The 23,134-nt window shown below is 37.5% G+C and overlaps 1 protein-coding gene across 6 annotated transcripts in view; it reads right to left on the bottom strand.

The window, feature by feature from the left end:
• Positions 1–23,134, bottom strand: part of AFF2 (ALF transcription elongation factor 2) — a 776,411-nt gene that overhangs the window by 83,809 nt on the left and 669,468 nt on the right. For all 6 annotated transcript variants that reach the window (XM_079124460.1, XM_079124459.1, XM_079124457.1 and 3 more), the window contains 2 exons: positions 20,778–20,874; positions 7,646–7,683 (listed from right to left, as the gene is read on the bottom strand). In XM_079124460.1, coding sequence (XP_078980586.1) covers positions 7,646–7,683; positions 20,778–20,874 — 135 coding nt within the window. The remainder of the gene's footprint in view (positions 1–7,645; positions 7,684–20,777; positions 20,875–23,134) is intronic.

Raw genomic sequence — 23,134 nt, forward strand, 5'->3', positions numbered from 1 at the left:
AAGTTAATTTTTCTGAAATATTCCCAATCTCTCCTCCATTTTCAAGGCTGAAGACTCCAAGATAGGCATATCTAAGATATTTTCAATATTCACAGGGGCATCAGATCAACAGGCTACCAACTGCCAGGTTTCATAACTTCAAATTGCAGACCAACAGAGAGATGCCCAGAAGTCTCCATTTATCAATTCTTCCCTAAACTACCCCTTGCCTAAGGATAAAAGGATAATGAAACTTATGTTGAGCTAAGATCACCATTTCTAGAACTAGTCCACCATCATCTCACTTTGCTGGCATTCTGAAAAAATCTTTTTCCTTGCTCAAACAGTTTGTCCTCTAGTCAATGAGTCCTTTGCAAATGATGAGTAAAACAGACTTGGGTTCAATAACAGTATTTTATGATTGTTGTTGTTAACACAATTGGCTGAATTTCCTTTACAGTGGTTGCATTCCACATCTGCTGGTTTACTTGAGGTATCTGATCCAGCAATAAATGAGTGCTTTCTGTTTTTATTTCATCATCATGCTTATTAAGGTATTAATTTGCCACTAAAGAGAAAAGGTGCTCATAAAGCTTTGAAGGAACTCTTCTTTACAGATATAAAGTGAATATAATTGAAGCTGGCATAATTGTTGGAGTGCCTATAAATTCTAAGATTAATTGGCTTTTGTCACATTTGGTGCTATGTTCTAAGAAAAAATTGCTACATAAAGTTAGATAATATGACTTTTAAAACCACCAACAAATTTGTAGGCATATAAATGGGCATGTGACTCCTGAGAGACAAGCGGGGGCACAGTGATGGTTGCTTGGCAGTCCACCCTCTGGTTTTCAGTTGTCTGATTTGAGATTGCCTAGATGATGCAACTCTAATTACCAAGGGAAAGGTGGGTTTCCAGAAATTTGTGAAAGTTTCAATAGCTGTGAGGATGAGTGTTGAAACTTTCTGCATCCAATTGTAGTTCTGTGTACAATGTAGAGGACTTGATTTATTTTATGCAGCTATTTAGAGAGGGGTTTTGTTGCCATCTTTCTGTGCAGTGCTCTTAAACTGTCCAGAGCCAATTAGAGATTGACTAGCAATTTTAGGGAGCACAACGGCATAGGTGCCTCTCTGTCACCTCCCCCACCTCTCTGATGAGGCACACTATGAGGACACTTATGTCATTCAGAGGCATGTACCCCTAAATGTTCCTTACTCTCATTGAGGACTGTACTTCAGGACATTTGTATTCTGTAAAAATTATTTTCAGGTGTGACACTGTAAAAGAAATACAGGATATACTTTGTGATGTCTCACTCAGTCTATTTCAATCTTTTTCATGAAATCTTTTCAAATAATGTGCTTATTTCACATATTCTCATGAGAGACTAAGGATGAGTTATTAGCGACTGTGTCTCTGAAACTACTTATGGAGGTAAGACCTCCATGTGGTCCTTGATTTCACATGAATTCTAGTAACCAGTTGTATATTCCATGAAACATGTACCTTGCCAAATAAAGGTGTCCTCTGGCCAAATATGTGAAAACTTAGGTAAGACAAAACTCAACTGAACTCATCTACAGAACTTTACTGAGCCCATATTATGTAAATGTACACAGAGACAGTCCAGGAAAGATGTGATGCTATATGGTAAACTTACATGGTGCTGAAATGTTCTTGTTCAGTTCAAACCCCACTGCCTTATCATTGTGAATGGGAACAGGCACTCCACTTCTTTCTGCATGTCTATGATATGCATATATACAAGAGTACTGTCAGAGATAGGGACAGAATATGCCTGCAAAATTACATAAGGGGTCATTTCAAAGGCTCTGCCCAACATCTATGGAACCACAGCTATATTCTAGCTCTTTAAAACACTAATGATATCACTTCTTGTGCTTCTTTTCACATATGTCCAAGGCAGAAATGACAGGGAAAGTCACTATGTGTATGTGCATGTACATGTGTATGGATAGAGAAAAATACTGGTGTACATATATGCAGTACTTATAAAGAATGTACATACATTAATCTATATCAAACTAGATCACATATGTTCTAAAATGAGTAGAACTATATAACAGGCTTTTAAGCTTTGACTTTTGTAAGAGTTAAAAAGATAATATAAATAATCTAGCTAAGGCCTTTAGCAAGGCATGTCCAATTTTATACTGAAACCTAATGTCACACACACAACTCAAACTCAGGTCTATCAACACTTAATGTTTAATAATTAGGGGACTAACTATATGATGCATGTTCATTAACAAGTTAAGAGCTCTACAAAGCTATTTGACTCTACCAAGTTAATCTCTTTCATCTGGCTAAGCCCTAAGGGCACTAAGCCACTATTTCTTTTCAGCATTGGTTCCCAACTTGACCTTTCATAGCATGCACACCATCAGGCAGCCTGGGTCCCTTGCCGTTCCCCTGCCATACCCTATGCCAGTGTCTCAAGCAAGCAGCCCTCAAAGTCCTGATGCAAATATCTCCTCCTCTATTTTTCCAGCATGCAGAGTGGAAAGTTCTCTCCTTAGAGCTTCTTTCCTACTTTATCTGTTCTTCACTTTAACAATTTTTTTCTCTCTCTCCCATATTCTTTAGAAACCAATTTTATCTCTCCTATTGGACTTTAAACTCCTTGAGGGTAAGAACTGAGTCAGATCTATCTTTAATTCCTTCAGCATCTATCACAGTTCCCAGAATGCTGTAGATCTTAAATAAATATTAATTAGAGGAATAAATGAACATTATGCAAACACCATGGACAGGAAAATTTTTGTGGTTGTTTGTTGTTTTAAATAATGAAGCCATTGTATCTATAAGTTGAATTGGTTCCTAAATAAAACTGTAATTTCCTAAGCTGTGTGGATTCTAATCCTGATTTGTGAAAGACAACCACCAAGTTGTTTAATGTTGTTAAAGTGTAAAAGCAGGGAAGAATTTTATGCTTGACAACTGCTCTCCCCCCCCCCCCACCCTCTTTTGGTAACAGATGTCAACCTTGGTTAGATTCAACTCAACTTATTAGTGCATGGCTTTTAGCCAAAAGCAATTCACATTTTCAAAAGTGTACTATCACATATGTCTTAATAACAGAAATGTGGTTTTTTTTAAATGTATGTGATAAGTCACATATGGTAGGAAAATCTGTACATATCTTAGGCCTTGCTGTCATATTACAATCTTGGAGATGACTGCTGCAGAACATTAGCATACAGTGAAAGTGTCTCCTTTGGACACATTAAAGAGGCAGAGTTTTAACTTACTAATCACCATTTGTTATCAGTATGGTTCCAACATATTAATAAATATACCATGCATTTCTTCTCCTGATCTCTGATTTTAAAAACATTCACTTTTGAGTCTTATTTTCACAGATGATGTTTAAAATATTTAATGTTTCAAGGTAAAGTCTTTAGGGTACCCAGGTACATTATGTGCTTACATTCATGAGGTACATATTTAGATTTTTCATTACGTGGAATGTCATTAACGTGTACCATAGTCTCCCTATGTTGACAAAAGAAGGTTACAACCCTGGAGTTATTAAAAATAAATTGAACAGTTGGTTGAGAAATAAGGAAGGGGAGGGGAAACTTTGAAAGCAGAAAATAGACAACATAAACGAATATTATGAACTATTTAACATCACCCCAACTGAAAGCTTACTTGGCCTGAGTCAGACATGAAAGTAACAAAATTTTTAAAAATGCACATGCCCTTTGCAATTTACCACCTACACACAACATGGAACTAGCAGTATGCCTGGATATATGTTCATTGGTTTCCGAGAAATTGCTGCCCTATTAATGGATCTCACAAATACTGGGTAGTTTAAGGGCAACAAGTAAAGAGTGAATCTCTTTGCTTGGAATGACCATTAGGTGACATATCAGTCTCAGAAAGTCTGAGCACACAATAATAGCTCTGTAAATATCTACTTGTTGTTTTAAAGGCCCCAAAGAGAAAAAAGTTGATAGTTTAAATTTCAGTGTCACGAAAAAGCTTAGTGCTTTTCTCTACCTGACCAACTACAGCAGGAGTTGGCAAACTATTTCATAAGAGGCCAGATGGTAAATGTGTTTGGCTTTGTGAGCTACAGAGTGTCTACTTCAACTAGTCAACTCTGTCATTATCACACAAAAGCAGCTACAGATAGTATAGAAATTCATGAGCATGGCTCTGTCCCAATAAAACTTTCTGTGTAGATACTGAATTTGGAATTTCACCTGTCATGAAATATTCTTTATCTTTTGATTATTTCCCAACCATTTGCCAAACTCTTCACCAAAGGAGTAAATCAAATCACACAGAGGATAGTCTTCACAAATCTGTGCTCATACTTCAGCTATAACTGCTGCCATCAGACCTCAACTTTCCAGCAACAGTGCTCATACTTTCTGTTGTATGCCACGAAAGGAAATCACATATTAATTCTTGCATATGATATCAGGCAAAGCAGGTAAAAGGAACCAGAGCAACATTTTCAAACCTGGCATGAATGAAGAATAACAGTGACTGATCAACTTGGGCGTTACAACAAACAAGTCCTTCTGACCTGATGACAACACTCTACTAGACTTAGAGTCACTAACCTTATTAAGCTTCCAGGCCAGTTTCTAGAAGGACTATCATTTGATATGTGTCAAATCTGTGTACTCGTTCATTCATTCTGAAAATATGAATTAAATATTTTCTTTGGGGTGCCACGGTACAATTCTCTGGCAAGCATCAGAAATGACAAGAGGACTATTATGTTAAAAATTTTTTTAAAACTCTGATTCTGTTCTGTCAGGTAGTATAGCTGAACCATGATTTATAGTTTTTAATCCTTGAGCTGAAGTCTTGAAGAGGCCTCTCTTGTTAAAGTGCCCATATAGCTGGGGCTGGGCAAGTGAGTTTGGTATGATGAAACCAAATGCAACAAAATACCCACACTCACACTCAGAACACTGTATTATTTATTCATAAGGCAATTCTAAATGCCTATTAGTTGGTCATGACTTAGGTTGATTACTACACAGTCTTTGATATATATTTAAAAGTGGAAAGTTCCAAAGACTGAAAAACGACCCACCATATCACCCAGCTATCCAGCTCCTTGGTATTTATCCAAAAGAACTAAAATTGACATACTATAATGAACTGACACATCAATGTTTACAGCAGTGCAATCCACAATAGCCAAGTTGTGGAACAAGCTCAGGTGCCATCAAGATATGAATGGATAAAGAAAACATCACACACACACACACACACACACACACACACACACACACACACCCAGTGATGTATTATTTGGCCATAAAGAAGAATGAAATTATGGCATTTGCTTATAAATGGATGGAATTGGAGAACATAATGCTAAGTGAAATATTAAATATTTTCTCTCACAACCAGAAGCTAGAGCAAAAAAGGGAGAAAAGGAGTGTGGGGAGAGGAATACCATGAAAATATAAAGGACTTCAGAGGAATAGAGTGAGGGGATAGAAGAGGAAGGAGGAGAGACAGGAAAAGGGAGGAACTGCATAACGAAATTGACCAAATTTTTGCTGTGCACAAATCTGAATGTCACAGCGAATTCCACCTTAATGTGTGTGTGTGTGTGTATATATATATATATATATATATATATATATATATATATATATATATATATATATATAAAGCACTGCTGGGGATATATCTCAGTTGGTAGAGTGCTTGCCCCACATGCACAAGGCCCTGGGTTCGATCTCCAGCACCACAAAATATCACCAATTAAAAAATAGAAGAAAGATCAGTAGAGTAGAGGAAGGGGAATGGAGAGAGGGAAGAGAGGAAGGAAAGAGGAAGTATTGGGGACTGAAATGGATCAAATTGTATTTCATGCATATCTCATCACGTCAAAATGAATTTCACTATTAAGTATGATTATAATGTACTAATAAAACATTTTTTAAAAAGTATAAAGCTCCATAATCCATTTGGTCTTCCAGTATTCCTTTCTTCTCTTTTAAACATTCCTTAAAGTTTAAAGTGCTAGAGAGTAGTCTGTACTGTGAAGCAATAAGAACTCATAAAAACATAATTATTTATAGGGTCAAATCCTCACAAGGAGTGAACAGAAAACAGGTTCCTCTTCCAAGCCATTAGAATCCAAGATAAGGCAGCCCTGCACAGTGACAAAGCCCTTTCCTATGAATGCAGATATGGAGCTTGGGACTCACTTCTTATTGGAAGGGCTTGAACTTGAAGATGTTTGCCTCATTGAGGGTCAGATTTACACTCCTCCAGTCCTTGCCTTATACCTTGTGACCTGGGGCACATATCTTCACACAGGCAGACTAAAGGGAGGGGTGCAGTCGAATATGAAAAAGATCACTAATGGCCCACCCAGGGACTAAAGAACTGGCCTTGGCCTCATTAGTACCATCCCCTAATCCATGGAGCTCTCCAGCCACAGGCTCACAGTGGAGCAGCCTTCAGGGCAAACAGATAGAAAAGAAATCAGGCTGCAGAGAAGATTTTAACCCCAATCAAACAACCAGGTGAAAACTCGTATTCTAAGAAATACTTGCACAGGACCACTACAACATAACACATCTCCAGACAGCAGAAACCCTTCCAGAAGCAACAGAGCCTGACAGAGAATATACTGTGAAACTTAAAAACAAATTACACAATGCTTTTTGGAAAATGTATTAGGACTTGGATATAGTGGTATGCTAAATATTACCCTCATGCTCTGGAAAAGTTAATTCTTTTACACAACACACCACTTTCTTGTCCTGGGAATTTGCTGATCCATTCTTCGAAAAACTATTACAAATCAATTACTCCCCATTTTTGCATTTGATATCAGCTATAATGGAATTTGGCTGGCATCAGTGAACACATACTTCCTAGACATGTGATACTACCAGACCTATAACAACCTAGCAAATAGAGAAAGTCTTTCCTTGGTCTCATGTCTGACAGAACCTGTATGTGCCATACCATTATGATCAGATCTCATAGACCTAAACAGCAAGACAGTCATCCTTCTTAATTCTGAAATTCTCCCTTCTGGAAGAGACAGGATATATAAGATGTACTGTATTTTAAGAGTGCTGTGTGACTTGTTTATAATTTAAGAGTGTCCCATAAAAATGCATTAGAAATATCTCTCTGTTACAGACCAACTTTTAGTTAAATGTATTTCTATAAGCTTTCATTAACAGAGTATTGAGGCCTTGATTCCAAGGTGCCAACCCTTCCCACGTGGCTGGGGATCACTTGGCACACTTTTGGCCATTTACATCTCTGTCATAGGTCCAAGGTCTGCAATTAAAAATGTAATCTTTTTAGCATGTGCAAAACCCAAAGGCTTGAAGTAGTATGCACTGAATATGATTATAATAGTATTTGGCAGCTATTCATGGAAGGCACATATTAATTTATGTAAACTGTGTACAACTTGGGGCATTTCCTCATCAGGGACACAGGGAAAAACATAAACTGGTGCCTGTTCATTGGAGGGTATTTTTGCTTGTTTTTTTTTTTTTTTTTTTTATGTTTAAGTTGTCATGAATAGAGATTAACTCAAATTCCATGGTCTTTCTTACGACCTTATTTTTTCACATGTATGGAATCCATTAAAATTAACATTTCTAACCAATAAAAATAATAACTTACTTTACAGGATTATTCTTAGGTTTTGCCTTTTCAACAGCCTGTAGACAGAAGAAAAAATGCAATTAGACAACATTAGTGGGCATAATCTTTGCAACTAGTATGCAAAACAATAAGCAATATAAAATGCTCTTCAGAAAATAAGGAGCTAGTCAAAGTAGGCTGCTGTAGATAAGCAGGCTGGAGACACAGAAAGCAATTTTCTTCTCCCAGGGAATGTGTTTACCTGTCCAACTGCAGTTTTCAAACACAGGCAGGCTCTATCAGGTCTGCTTGCAAAGTTTAGCTGGGGCCTTGGGTGTAAAACTAGGTCCTCCCCCACACACCTTCCACTCTAGTCTTACCCCATTGAACCTGATTGGGTTCTAATAGCAATACGGGAAGAAAGGTGCAGAGGCATCATTGCAGGCATACGCCTGAACTTTTAGATCTGTGTGAGAGGGAACCATTCACCCTGGCTTTACTATTGACACCTAGCCATACCTGCCCAAGTGTTCATTTCCAAAATCACTTTTATTAGCCAGCACCACAAAAGGGCAAGGAATGACCAAATACTGAGATCAATTTCCTCCCATGGAACCTTTTAAAACACACACCAAATCTCAAAATGAGGAAATCTCTGGGTCTCTCGGCCTGCGTTACCTTAGACATGGAGCCTGGTTCCAGTTTATTGCTGAACCCATTGATCTGTGTACAGTCCATTTATCATTCATGAAAAGAGCTAGTGATCTTCACAGTATATTAGAAGAAACAACTTAGATCATCTGTCAACAGCCCTCTTATTTCTGTTTCCCTCTCCACAGGGATTTCATCTTCTTCGATTCTTCTGGAATTAAAATGTTGCTAAGCAACACAGCTGGGGGCTCTGATGGCAGAATGACTACAGTCTATCAAACTGTTTAAGCACCTGGAGGGTTTTAGTGATGATTTTTTTTTTCATATTTTTGTAGCATAATTATGTAATCAGAACCAAACTTGTACCTCCCTAGACTTTTTCAAGCTATGGAAAGAACATTTAATATGGAGAGAATTAGAGAAACAGTTTGACAACCTTGTGACTGTTCAGACCCTTTAAAAATATCCATTAGGGAGCCTTTATATTTGTGACTCCTGGAAGTGAGGGAGGGCTGAGGATAAGAAGAGAATACTGCTATAATGCAGAGACAACCACTTTAAAATATATCTATGTATCTATATCTATACAGATTTAATGCACTTAAAAATGGACTAGACATTCTGAATAACCAGTGAGATTTAGCATACTGAATGCCTCTGTGCATATCAACTCAATGCACTTAATAGTAATTCAAAACCAACAAACAAAAATGAAACATCTCTTAAGTTTAGATGTTAGTGTTGGAAGTTCAAGTCCTTCTCATGTACTAAATCTCAGGTTCTGTTGCTAGATAAATAACCTTTAATATTTGGGTACTTTCCTTGGTTTAGTAGGCAAAAACCATTTTCTCTCCATCTGTGCCTGAGTTTAAATTCTGGTGAGTGCTACAATCAGAAGAAAGGTAGGGGATGAGATAAGAGGTGAGAATTAGAAAACAAGAAGTAAGTGTTCGGATGGTCCACATCGCCTCTCACAGATATCCAGACTCTCATAGCCTGTCCCTGTGTGGTCCACGTAGTGGATGCTAATACTGCCCAGTGAGATGAACAAAAGAAAAGGCAAAGGTTGTGAAGAAGTGGATTCTGGCCATCGCCCTTTCCCAGAGAAGTGGTATCCAATATTCACAGGAACACACACATCTTTCCCTTTTTTTACACCACTGAGAACTGGTTGGTTTGGAATAAATGATATGGCAGTGAATTAAAGGCATGTCACTGTGAACCCAGTGTGGAATTGCATAAATCCACTTTTTTGTTCCATTAAAATCCAAACAAATCTGTTCTCAAAGACTTAGGATATCCTAAAGTAAAGGGTGCTGTGTTCAAGTAGTTTCCTCTTAAAGCATACTGGATGTGACAGGATGAGCATGCCACTGGCAGACGATGAGGAGGGAGAAATCAAAGTGACATTGCATAACCTAGCTTTGATTCCAAGACATGTTTTTTGAAAATGTCCTCTCTGCTCTGTGTTTTGGAACTGTCAATTAGTCCCAGTTATGTTTCTGTGATCAGGAGGAACAATGTCATGTCTGAGGCCAGTTTCTTTGAAACACATGTCTTTTTATACAGCCATCATAGAAAAATAACTTCATTCAAATTAATCTTTTCTGGGTTGCTTGGTTATTGATTAAAAATGTCTATACTGAGAGATTCTTTTTTCTTTCAAAATTAACTTAGGATCATTCTGACGTCCCCACAGCTGTAGTGTAGTCAGATGTACTCAGGTCATCCTCCTGTTTGCTCATCACCTTGAATTTCTAAACTAAATGGTGGCAGAGAGTTTCCTGCCAGATGCGACATAGATCACAATTTATGTTCTTCATTTTCATTATAATTTGATGTTATTTTAGGCATGCTGTAAGGAATTATCACATTAAGAGACTTTGAAGAAAAATTTTAAGTGAATTTTTGGGGTGCAAGTGATATATGCCTTAAGGCATACAAGGATTATTCTACAAAATATGCAAGAGGAAAAATTCCTCTTTTAAAATGAGAGGACATGTAGATAATGCTAAATTCTAGATTCATGTGCCAGGACGAGAGACATGATGCAAAAGGAGGCAAATTAAAAGAAAATGACATGGTGCAATTCCCAAAGCATTATCAGAGTTACATATTGGGATTACAGCTAAATTTGCGTTTAAAAACATACATTAAAGTAATTTAAACTGATTGGAAAATGGAGGCTAGATAGTTAACAGTTATGCTGCTTTAATTTATAATGTCTATATGCCTTTTAAAAACTTATATTCTCATTATGTACCATGTTTCCCTAATACGATACTTCTCACCATTGAGCTCTAAGGAAGAATGATAAAATAAATTAAAATGTTAAGGAGTATACTGTGACATGATATGATGGGCATCAGTAGGCTATAGTGGATGAGCAGCAACTAGAAATGATTAAATCCTGGGTTCTTGTCCCAGCTTTGCTACTTACAGAATTGAGAAGGCAATAACATGTCTGACCCTCCGTTGCCTCATTTAAAAAATGAAAATAATCATTCCTGCCCTTCCTACATCCAGGGCAACTTTAAGTAGTCAACACTGATGACCATGCTCTGGAAACTATAGTATGCTACGTTACTGCAGTACGCCTTGATTGTGACTGCTTCCCATATAGGTGTTGGTGTGTAGATTTTTATGATCATATTATCTATGGGCTTACTGAGTAGTGACCAAGTTTCATTATTAGACATATGCAGTTATTCCAATGAGGATTATGGAAGTCACTAAGCTGTTCTTGCCATATCAGGAGTAGATCTGGGTTGAGTATAATTCTTCTCTCTAGAACATAGCACTCATGGAAGATTTTGATGTTTGAGATTCTACTAACAAGCTGATAGATCAGCAGAAGAGGATCCTATAACATCACACAGGGTTTCTCCCATGCATCTTCTTGGAGAGGGTAGTAAAGAGGCCAGGACACCTGTGGTAGGGATGTGGGGCACAAACTCATGTTCATACACCCAAATCAGTCTCTCTCTCTCTCTCTCTCTCTGTCTGTCTCTCTCTCTCTGTCTCTCTCTCTCTCTCTTTCTCTCTCTCTCCCCCTTCCTCCCTCCCCAAGGAAATTTAGGATTATTAATCCCTTATCTCCACATGATCCCTCCATTACCAGTTCCTCCTTCTATACCTCACTCCATGGGGGAGAGGGAGTTCTTTACTTTTTCACCAACATTTGACTGCATTGAGAAGGAAGGCCTGAGGAGCCTATTCTAGGTAAGTCACTTTCCTGACATAGCATCTTGAGATACTATATGCTATGGAGAAGGCACTTTCCTGATTCTAAGGAGTGTTTATAAGCTGATCCCTCTCTCATTACCAGAATTGCATTGTTTTGGGTATCCTGCTAAGCAAATTTATTTCCTCAGGAGAGATGATGTGGCTCAGGACAGACTCTTAGTTTCTCACTAATTAAATTTGTCTTCCTCAAAGAAAGAACTTGTCTTCCTTTTATATACAAAGTCCTCATGTTACACTGAAGCTAAAGTGATTAGGGACCATATTAAATTACAAAAAGTTATATCACATAGAGGTCTCACCCAAATAAATAAATAAATGAAAGGAAGGAAGGAAGGAAATTAAATGGCTGTTTATTGACTCTTATCTACTGCAAAATACATGACATCTAATTTTGTAGGGAGAAAATGCTATTTATAAGGTGTTTAGAAAATTTGCTAGTTATCTTCTATATAATGATCAAATGTGTTCAAAATTTTATGGCAAGGTAATTCTGATCCAATGATTTTATGTCATTAATTGTTCTCTGGTCCACTAAGCTTTTGTACTTCATTTATAGAAAATTAATAGAATCTTTTTGACTTCTCAGAAGCAAGCTCTGAATAGTTATATCCTGACTTATGACGTTAAATTCCTCCTGAGATTTACAGAAAACAACCTCAATGTAATATGTTTCCTGTATGTAGAGCCTGTCAAAGCGAGCACTCAGGTGGCCTAGAGATATTGTAGTAGTGGACTCATTTTACAAGGCTACGTATTCGGGCACCACTTTTTTTTCATAATATATAATAATGCTGTCAGTCAAGCCTAACATGTGATTTTATTAGTATTGCCCTATGTCTTTTACATTTCCTGCTTATATGCTTTCCCCTGGCATTCTTCTAGCAGATACATCTATGTTGAGCCTCCACAATATGTTTCCTAGTAAAAAGGGAAAAAGTCAGTCATTCAGATAATTTCAAACAACTGGATGCTAAGTATTATGGAACTAAAATAAGAATGATTCATTGCATGGGTTTTGTGTTTGTTTTACTGTCCCTTGTTTAAAAACTTTTCACATGATTGTGCTATAAGACACAGCTGAACCATAATCTGTGTCATGTGTTGGTAAATGGCATTGATTGCCTAAGTTCAGAAAAGAAACTCTCTATTAACAAATGAACTCATCATTAGGGTATTCAGATAGTCTAAAATCAATACCAACACAATTGGTTAAATCAATTAAAGAGACATATACTGAGAGCACTTGCCCAAATATAAAAATGAATTGCTTAATTACAGCATTTAAATAGATTTCACTAGAATGAGTAAAACAAGAAGAGACACTGTACCCATAGGCTGATGTTTCAGCTGGTCACAAGCATATATAGCTGGGATGGCATATTTAAGAGAAGAAAATGTCATTCATTCAACATTTTGCAACACCTGGATGCCTACCTGCATTTCTGACTTTATATATAGGACTGCAATCCCTAGGAAAACACCACCCACTATCATATTTTTAACCCTCTGAATGTGTCCCTAGAGGGGTACAAGGGAACATCCTAAATTTGAACCTTGAACCTCTAGGAATCATAAACATGCCCCCTATCCATAGAATACCAGGTTTCCCATATATTATTTGATTACTTTTTTCTATAGATTAGTTAAATAGGACTATGCACGACATGGGGGGGCAGAAATAGAAGTTTGACAGCAGAGAATAGGGGAAATTCTTTTTTCAGATAGAATGAACTCTGTCTTGTACCTAATAGTCACTTAATAAATATTTACTATATAAATCAATCAGGGACGACTGGGCAGTCTGAGAGGCCCAAATATTGCCTTACAGGTATCACAGAGTGCCCTAGAGAACTCTATGCTCCATATGGAGGGAAAGAGAGGTCTCCAGTGGAACTGCTGAGCTGCAGGCCCATGTGCATCTTCATCAATCCTGCCACTGAACATGAGGCTCTAGTTCACACCACAAAGAAGAGTCTGCGTTGGCATTACTAGGGCAAATCCCCCATTCCACTGGCTGGCAGAAGTTATGCTTTCTTCCTTACTCTTCCTGAAGCTGCTGCCTAGCTTAGTCCTTATTCCCTCCCATGCAGACTGTGACCACTGCCTCCATGCTGCTCCATTGTCTTCCTACCCTTACCCCATTTTACTTTCTGCTATAAGATGAATCTTTCTGAGGCTCTATTTTGATCCAATCATTCTCATTCTCAGAATTCAGGGGCTTAAAAGCTAGCTCAGTGTTACAGTACTTGGGTTCAATTCACAGCACAACACAAAAAAATCCTTCCTAGATTCTCATTGCTCATTAAATTTACATATCAACCTCACTCACCCTGCTGTTCATGGTTCTACCATGGCCAATTGAACAGCCACTGCATACTACATTCTACTTGTCTGCACATATGTATTTTGCTGACATGGGAGCCAGTTTTCCAGTGTCTTGCCCAAAGATGATGTGACAACAGAATTCAGAAGTATATGCATTCCAAAATGTCTTGCTTGCTTCATGCTGTCTATTATGCTGGATAGAAAACCCTTTAGCAATATCCATTTATCAACTTATGATTTCCTTTATAACTGAAATTTTGGTTTATTGTAAGTAAATGAAAAATGTGCTGTCTTTGGTGATGAAGCATGTTTCACCAAAAAAGTCATCTGTCGACACTCATCATCCTTTAAGTAGAGTAAATACAGAGACACTAGGCAGAACATCTTGGTATGGGCTAGAGGTGTTTATTTTCTCCATCAGAGGGGCCAATATAAGTGGCACTTGGTCACTGCTCCCCTGGGGTTTGTGGATTTGAAAATTCAATTTTCTCTCCCCCAACCAATCTGAGCCCTCTTGCCCCTGATGTTAGGAGTGCACACCTCACAAAATGACATGTGTCTTTTGGTGGAATACAATAAATACCTAATAGATGCTCTCTCTCCACCATATGTAACCTGAAAAAAATTAGGAGAACATTCATAGTACATTGTAGATACTCAATGATGTGAGCAGTCTAAAATTTCCATGGAAAAATGCTGATGGTATATTCGTATCATTAGTGTGCTAGTGTGTTCAGGCTTTCTCTTCCCTTAGAACGCATTATTATCTGGTTAAAGACGTTACACCAATCTTTATCCATAAGCCAAACACTAACAGAATGCTTGGTACCTCAGTTTTCTTAGTGGCAAATTTAAGAAACTGGAGTAAAGTCTCTTTAAGGTCATTATAAGGTCTGGTATTCTGTATTTTAATACACATAAAGGAATATTTCATGTACATCTATATATGATTCAGGGCCAAACATAAAACCTCTGAGTCTACTTCCATTATCAAGAAATAAGTTTAGCAAATTTATAAATTTTTGACCAAATGTTGCAAAGACTCCTGTGATATACTTGCTGTATGAAATATAGATTATGTGGTCCCATACACGAAGGGAAATTCTGCTTTTTAAAATCTGTTCAGCCACCTATATTCTGAATGGTTAATCTTTAATTGACAGTTAATCTCCAATTTGGACAGCTCTTCTGTGTACTTACAATGTTTATGCTGTTTGCTTTTGATATATAAATAGAAAAGTAAATACGCCTGCCATTCAGGACAAGGTCTTGGTGTTTACAGTCTGCCTGGTGGTTTTTCTAGCAGATGGTAGATACTTGGAAGGCAAAGTAAAGCATGCTTGACCCCAAAACTAAAGCTTCAGTAAATTTTTCAAGGCCAGCATACCAATTTCAAAATCTAACATTTTCTTTAATTTGGAAACGTTTTTTGTTACACGTCTTTCATGGGAGATGTTCATGTTTCCATAAAAAATATTCTAGAACTCTGATTAAATTCAAAGCTTGGAAACTTCCAATAAACTTTGGCACACGTGATGCATTTCCCAAAGTTTATTAATGACTACAAGACAAAATCTAATGGTTCCAATAATTCAGTGAAACTCAAACTGGGGAGATGAAGGGATCTAAGAAAAAGAACATATTATTGGATCAAACAGGGAGTGGTGTGATTGCACAGAAAGGACCAGTGCTATTTAGTTACTCCCTCTATCCCAGAGGCAACACGGTGACAGGGCAACACGGTGATGCCTCTTCCTTCTGGCACTTCAATTCAAATCAGTTCTTATTGATCCCCAGTTTCACAGAGGTGGCTGCTATTCTGACTGGCACCATCTATATGGAGTCAGATATATGTTGCATACTTTTTGTGGATGAAAAGGCTGTAGCCATCTGTCATATATGAGGGTTATCTATTCAGACATAACAGACCATACCCATTATTGTTTCTGTTTCAATTTGGGGTAAGCAGTGTACCCTCACTGGTGTCTGATTTAAATTCATTATGAGAAAATTGCTAAACTAAGCAAAAGAGCCATTTGCTTTGCAATCAAAATGCTCATAGATGGATAATTCATAAAGTGTAGTGAACATTAGCCAGTATTTGGTCATTACTGACCATGTGACAAGCTCAACATGTAAAAACATCGTACTTGTATGCATCTCTGTATGCTCAAGGCATTATATTATATGAAGATTACAAGTCAAAATATTTGGTACTAAAAACAGAAGACCTAATTACAATGAAAATATTCAGCATGTGGGTTTCTAAACAGACACAGACTTGCCACAAGCATATTAAAAATCACATCATATAAGCCCTAAGCAGTTTCTTATTAATCTAGTCTCTATGCTAATACAGTCAAATGGGAAACACAATCTTGGGAATATGAAGGCCAATGTTATTCTATTAACCTTATATGTTATCCTATTTACTTTCCTGTCTTTAATGAATAAATTAAAATGTCCTCTCATTCTCTAATTGCTGGATAGTTTGAATATGACAATATACAGATTTTATTCATTTACATTCTGCAACCTTAACAGTACAAACTCTATCTTTTTGTGGGGGATTTCAATGAAAGGCAATGACAGATAAACTGTTTACATTAAAAGACTCTATTGAAGTTATTTTGCACCCAGTCTCATCCTAATTCATCTGCTGTTTCTCTAGCTCTGACAGGCTGACCTCTCTTGCTGTGTGTGCTGTATTGATGTCATTACTGAAGAGGCCTTCCCCGTCCTTTCTGCTGATAACAAAGTAAATGGAAATATGGCAAAACCTTGGGGAGGTAACAACTTGGTTGGCATGATGAGGGAGAACTGTGGCTACAAAATAGGGCTGATTATAGTAGGGAAGAGTATCTGTTGTTACGACTAATGTATTCACGCAGTGTGTCAACTCCAAAAGAGGCAGCTGATAGCAGGAGTAAAATTTATTGCATGTTTTTCATTAGCAAACTTTAGGCATAAAAACAGATTTCCAGTTTAACTTGGCAAATGTTTTGGAACTTAAATAGGCATTACAGGTATCAGTAACACATCCCAAAGCTGCCAAAATGTTCAGGTTTTCAGTTTTTATGTAATTCATTTCATTTACATTTATCAAATGGTGACCTAGCTATTTGAAGCTGGCCAAACAACAAAAGCAAACAAACAAATATAAAACCAAATATAAAACCAAACTAAAGAATCTGGATTAAAAGCAATTTTTTTGTGTGTATGAAGAAGAGATATATATACAAAAAATGAAATAATCTAATGAAGTGGAGGGGAAAAGGTAAGATAATTTTTTCTGTAAGTGGAATATGCTTGAGGTGCATTTCTGCCTCTGGCATCTAGTTGAAAAGTCCACACAATCTCAAGTAACATGCTTTGAATAAAGTTCACATTTCAAAGGGGATGAAGGCAATCCTTAGGTGGCTAAATAGATTTGGGGACACTGGAGCTACTTACCCTAATGTACCTAGACATAGTACATTAGAAAGCCTGTGCGTCCAGAGAAATTTGGAACTCTACAACTCTGTTTTTAAAGGACTTCATATCACTTCAAGTTTTTCTAAAGTCCTTTGGAAGAGCCTGGTCATTAATTGACATGTCCAGTCATATTAAACATATCTGAACTTCTAACAGCTAAATAAAGTCATTTAAGGCTTCTGTCTAAGTTATACTAATAAGATGCTATTTATATTGAAGTGTCCTAAAGGTAGTTTCTAGAAACATCTGTGCCTTTAATGACCATTATGTATCTAAAGTCTATTGTTTCTCCTGCTAATGTATGATGACTAGGGTATGAGAGAGCCATACCCAGATCTTACTGTGCTTCAGAACCCAGGCATCAGAGATCATCCTGCTACCAGAGGATGTCAGACTACCTGCTTAGAGCTTTGTAAATCTAATATCCTGATATCATTGAATGAAACAGTAAGCAGATGTTTACCTGATTCTATAAAGATGTGCTGGAAAGAGTTTTGGAGTTTGGCCATTATGCATTCAAGAAACCTTTGGGATAGGTCAAATTTTGGATAAGTTAAAACTTTAAAGACAGCGATTTTAATAAACCTGTCAATACAATTTCTTTGTTAAAAAAACATTTGAGACTGATTAGGCTGCTTATATTGAAAGAGAAGCACAAGGTCTATATCTTTAGATCTTTTATTGAACTGCAAGCGCAGCATCAATAACTGCTTTTCAGCTGTAAATGAAAATTGATTCCAGGTTTAACTCCTCATTTTCAGGGGTTCCTTTAGTTTCAAGAACCATAAGAAAAATTTGACAAAAAGGAAAACTGCAGGTTCAGTGGTATGAGTGGGGCAGGCGGAGAGTACAACATATCCCCACTCTCAAGAAGCCTGTCCTCCCGAATCAGGCCACTCCCTAGCCAAACCCTAGTGGATTCATCACAGCATCATGGCCTGCCCTGGATGACTGGCTTGGAAATGGCAATTCAATAAGTGTTGCATGGGGAAGGCCAGGGATGGATTTCTATCTATGATGCCAACAGCAGCAGATGAGAAACAAAAATGCAATCAGCTAGATAATGGACGTCATGCAATCCCCAGGTCCAATCCATGTCAATGACATTCAACTTTTCTTAAAGAAGAAATCACAACATATATATTTATGCAGACACCAAATGGAAAGTTCTGTGCCTTATTTAAAGAATGTTCTGGAAATTTGTAACGTCCAATGTTAACTTGAAGTGGTTATTTCTATCCCATTCAGGGCTAGCTCCTGAGAAAGAATCAAGGTGAGTACAGCATCACAGCAGAACACTTAAGACTTTCTCCAGGGAAGGGTAGGAGCTCATAAAGAGAAAATAAGAGCTGCAATCAAAATGCATGACTGAACTCTCTACCTACATCAATCCTATGAAGAAAAACTTTTAGAGATGTGTTATTTCCTGGAGGATGTGATGCAGTGTCATTGAAAACCTGGCCTTTCTTCCTGGGGCTCTGGTTTAAAGGTAATCAGGGCATAGGGTATTTAAGGTCATTCACATATGGTGGATACTTTGGGGGACAGTAAGGATATTCAATACAGTTCTTAGCAAATCCCTAGAGACATCTAAGCCAATTGGAAGGGTAATATATATTTTTCTATAGACCCAAAGGAGGGGGCTTCCAGTTAACAATAAACATTGCATAGTGTTTATAATTTTCAAAGCACTTTCTAATACACTATCTTCATTCGATTCTCACTTATGAGTTAGGGAAGACTGTTTCATTCCAGTTTATTGGTGAGAGATCTGAGAATTAGAGATGTCAGGCAATTTGTTTAATGTGATGTACCTTGTATGTGATATTTGGAACTCGATTTCAGGCTTCTCTACTCAAATAAACATGCTCTTAATAATTACATTTATAATTACCCATGGCTATAGACACTCACAGGACTCTAAAGAACTTTTTTATTCAAGTTTTCTATATACAGGCCATTTTCCAGGTAGATAAATATAATCTTGTGCCCATTTCTTGCCTTCTGGACTCAGTTTGGGGAATTGGTGGTTGTTCTTTTGCTTACCATGGGTCCTCCAGCTCAACCTCCCAATCTAATTGTGAGAATCTAAGCCTTACTGAGGACAAAATGGCTTGTCTGAGTGCAGCAAATCATGGAAAGTTTTCAACTCAACCCTGATTATCTGAGGCTTTCAGTGGTTATATGACATCAGCACAGGATTGAAAACCCAGATGATTCAGGTCAAAGGCTTCATGCCACCTTTTAAGAAAATAACTCTATGAGTTAAAAATCAGATTGTATTTATATAATCACATGGAGAGGAAGTTTATGTGCAAAATCTATTTTCACTTACTGTGAAATTCCGCTTTAACCATTTTCCTTAGAAAATAATATTGCATCTGTTAAAATCAATGATCTAGAATTTTTGTTTTGATTTTGCTTTATTTACAAATTTGATGGTTTTGTCAGTGGTGTATTAAATGTAGAAATCAGAAATGATGGATATTAGAAATAGTGTGCATTTTACATTTTCTCTGAAGTCCAGAATTCCAGTAGGAGTGAGGCTACCTATATTCAGTCAAATTGCAGCAAACACATTGCTAAGAAACACATGTGAAATTGGCGTAGACCAGCACAGTGTAGTCTGTAATCACCCTGCGATTGCTCTTGACAAAGCACCAAACTTTCAAAAGTGAAATTTTTTTAATTATCAAAATTTGAGCATTCCTCTTTTATTCTTTATTGAGAGTATCAGCACACCAGAAAGATACCATATTCATGACAGATCTTGCTCACAAAAAAAATGTACAGGAGCCATTGACATCACATAATATCACTGTTCTGATGAGCCACAGATGCTACTTGGCCTTTTCAAATCAAGAAGTCCAGTCTTTTTGAAAATTCTGAATACTCACATTCCTGCCATCTCATTTGGTGGGAACATGTTAGAAATTCTTATAATACAGAATGGAAAAAGACAAGGGCAGCGCAAGATTTTACCAAATGCCTTTGCCTGAAACTTCATGTAAACTATAAATGTGGGGTATTGATTCTCAGCTGCATTCTGAGGTGGTGCATCAGGGAGAGGTGAATGAGGCAGTTACATTTATACCTAAGATAATGAGCATGAACTCTGAGCCTCACAGTGGAATCACCAAACTAATATTACACTGTACCTAAGACAGTAAGTAGTTCAAGAGAGGGACAGGACAATCTCTATTGCTTATTGATGACCGGTATCCGTATGTGGAAAGTAAAGAGACATGGGAGGAGGTAAAAGCAATTTTAAAGCTCTCTGAATCTTCTTACTGTAACTTTAATGTAACTGGAAGCAGAATTAACCTATTCCAGAACACTATACCCATCTTTGCTTCTTTCTCTCTCTTCAAAACCCAGACATGAAGCAGGAAAGAGATTTGTTCTCCTCAAAATCATATCAGTTCCATTTACTACTCCTGCTCAGGCCGAAAACCAAGCCCTAAGCTCCTCCTACCTGGTAGAGTTCAGTGGCTGTGCACTGAGTGGTCAAGGTCTTCACAGGCTCAAGGTCATCTTCATCACTGCTCAGTTTCAGGTCATCCTCAAGCATCCTGCAAAGAAATCAGAGTGACGTTCACATTAGAAACTGTTTTTTCTAAATCATCCTCAGATACATCTTGCAATGAGGATAAAATATTGGAGCTACAATCTGACAGTTGCAATTCTGTCAAAGGTGTAGAGGGAGCCAAGATTCTTTCAGCTAATTAGATATTTGAGCTCTTATATTTATGTCATACTCTGCACACATCTTCCCTCTACCTTACCCTAAATCAAGGGGAAAAAGACTATTTCAGCATCTCCAGAGAAGACTAGAGTCTATATATTTGACTACTAAAAGTGCAATAAATGTACTGATCAATCACTGTATATGTAAGCAGGGCATGACTTTGGATCTCTTATAGGATAATGTTCTCTTAGCCTCCCAGGCAAGAATAGGGACATGGTAAGTGCCCTGAGCTCTAGTCGCTGTTAGTGAAGCATGCTAGGGCTCTCTGGATGATAGAGGCAAAAAGACTAGTGAACTTGCACTGCTCTTCAGTGCTCTCTGCTGCTGGGCATCTCAGTGGCCACAAAAGAGCTGGGAGAGAAATGACTAGTCATTAACCTTTTGATATATGACTCATCTCCCCCTGTAAAATTTGATCCAGGAGGTGTAAGTCTGTAATACGGGTAAGAAATCTTTCTCTCCTAAAGCAAGATACCTGAAAAATATGAGTGGTATGAATTTTGGTGATGAACTAGCACTTTCAAAATTGTTACTGGGCATGAAAAGTCTTTTGTTTTGACAGGGGTATCAATTACAGTGCCACCCATCCCCAGTATCTCCAAGTTTGAGTTTCAGCATATTATCTTAAAATTTCAGGCATACAGGCTTTCAGACCTATTGGTGTTCATATTTTAATTTATAAACTATAAATATGACCTCATGGCCAGGCTTCAAGATAGGATAGTCGTAACCTCTCTGGATTAATTCCTGATTCCTCAAGCATGCTCTGTTTTTTCTTACTTCTACTCTCAGCATCAGACTCAGATCCAAGGTTAGAATTCTCTTCCTCAACTCTGGAAATCCTATTCCCTGACCCACCACACACCACACACACAGCTCAGTCAGATCCTACTTCCTCCACAAAAGCTTTCTTTCTTTCTTTTTTTTTTTTTCTTTTTTTTTTTGCGGTGCTGGGCATTGAACCCAGGGCCTTGTACTTGCAAGGCAAGCACTCTATCAACTGAGCTATCTCCCCAGCTCCAACACAAAAGCTTTCTATGAAGAAATCTGATAATGCCCAGATCCAGTTGGATCACAGCACTGTTTCCCATTGTGTCTGTCTCACCCATTCCTCTCTTATTTCCATGCGGGTTTTGGGCACAATGTATTCACCTGTCTTCTTTGCAGCATCTTTCTAGAAATGATTGACATTTTGTGGATAAGGAAGGAAAATTTCAGAGTGGCAAACTGCTTTTGCTCAAGATTACATAGTTAGTGCTACATCAAGTCCTAAAATTCCCATTTATGGATTCATATCTGTGTGCTTTATCCAGGAAAGGGAAACCAGAAGGGGGAATGTAGCTTCTAATTTGATAAATGGGGGGAAACATTATTTCAAGCTCAAGTTCAAGTGTTAGAAAAAGATTCAGGTCAGAGTGAACATTTAATAACTCTCCAAAGAAAGCAGAGCTAGCCCACTTTCCGGCTCAGCCATAGAACACCAGGATGTGTTCACTGATGTCTGAAAACTGAAGACTGATATAAAGGATGATTGGTGGGAAGGACAACTGTTAGAGTTGGTTTCAGATAAACTAAATTTTCAGGATTTATGACTGTCCTTCAAGAGACTAATGGATGTTTTGAAGATCTTAGAGAAAGAGAAAAATGTATCTTGGTATTTCTTTTGAAGTTGCAGGCTTATGACTCTGAACAAATAGTTCTTTACAACACATTGTGGAAAATGAAGACTATCATTCTTATAAGCAATAGAACTTAAATATTTAAAAACTTCCTACATTGGTCATTATAAAAGGCTTCACTGTATGTGTGTGTGCGTGTTTGTGTGTGTGCATCTCAATACATGTAGGGAATGTCTACATATTTATATCTAAGTGCTCAATGAAATAAATGATAAATGATTACTGCATTTAGTGATCCATTTTCTGAATGAGAGTGTGTTAAGTATTTGATCCACACCACAGCACAGAATTTAGTTCTGGCAATGACACTATGAAGGAGATCTGTTGTTATCCCCACTTTCCAAATGGGGACTCTGAGACTTGGAGAGGATACAGAACTTTTCATGACTGCACAACTAGAAATCA

This window comes from Sciurus vulgaris (assembly GCF_902686455.1).
Source record: "Sciurus vulgaris genome assembly, chromosome: X".
NCBI classification, from domain to species: domain Eukaryota; kingdom Metazoa; phylum Chordata; class Mammalia; order Rodentia; family Sciuridae; genus Sciurus; species Sciurus vulgaris.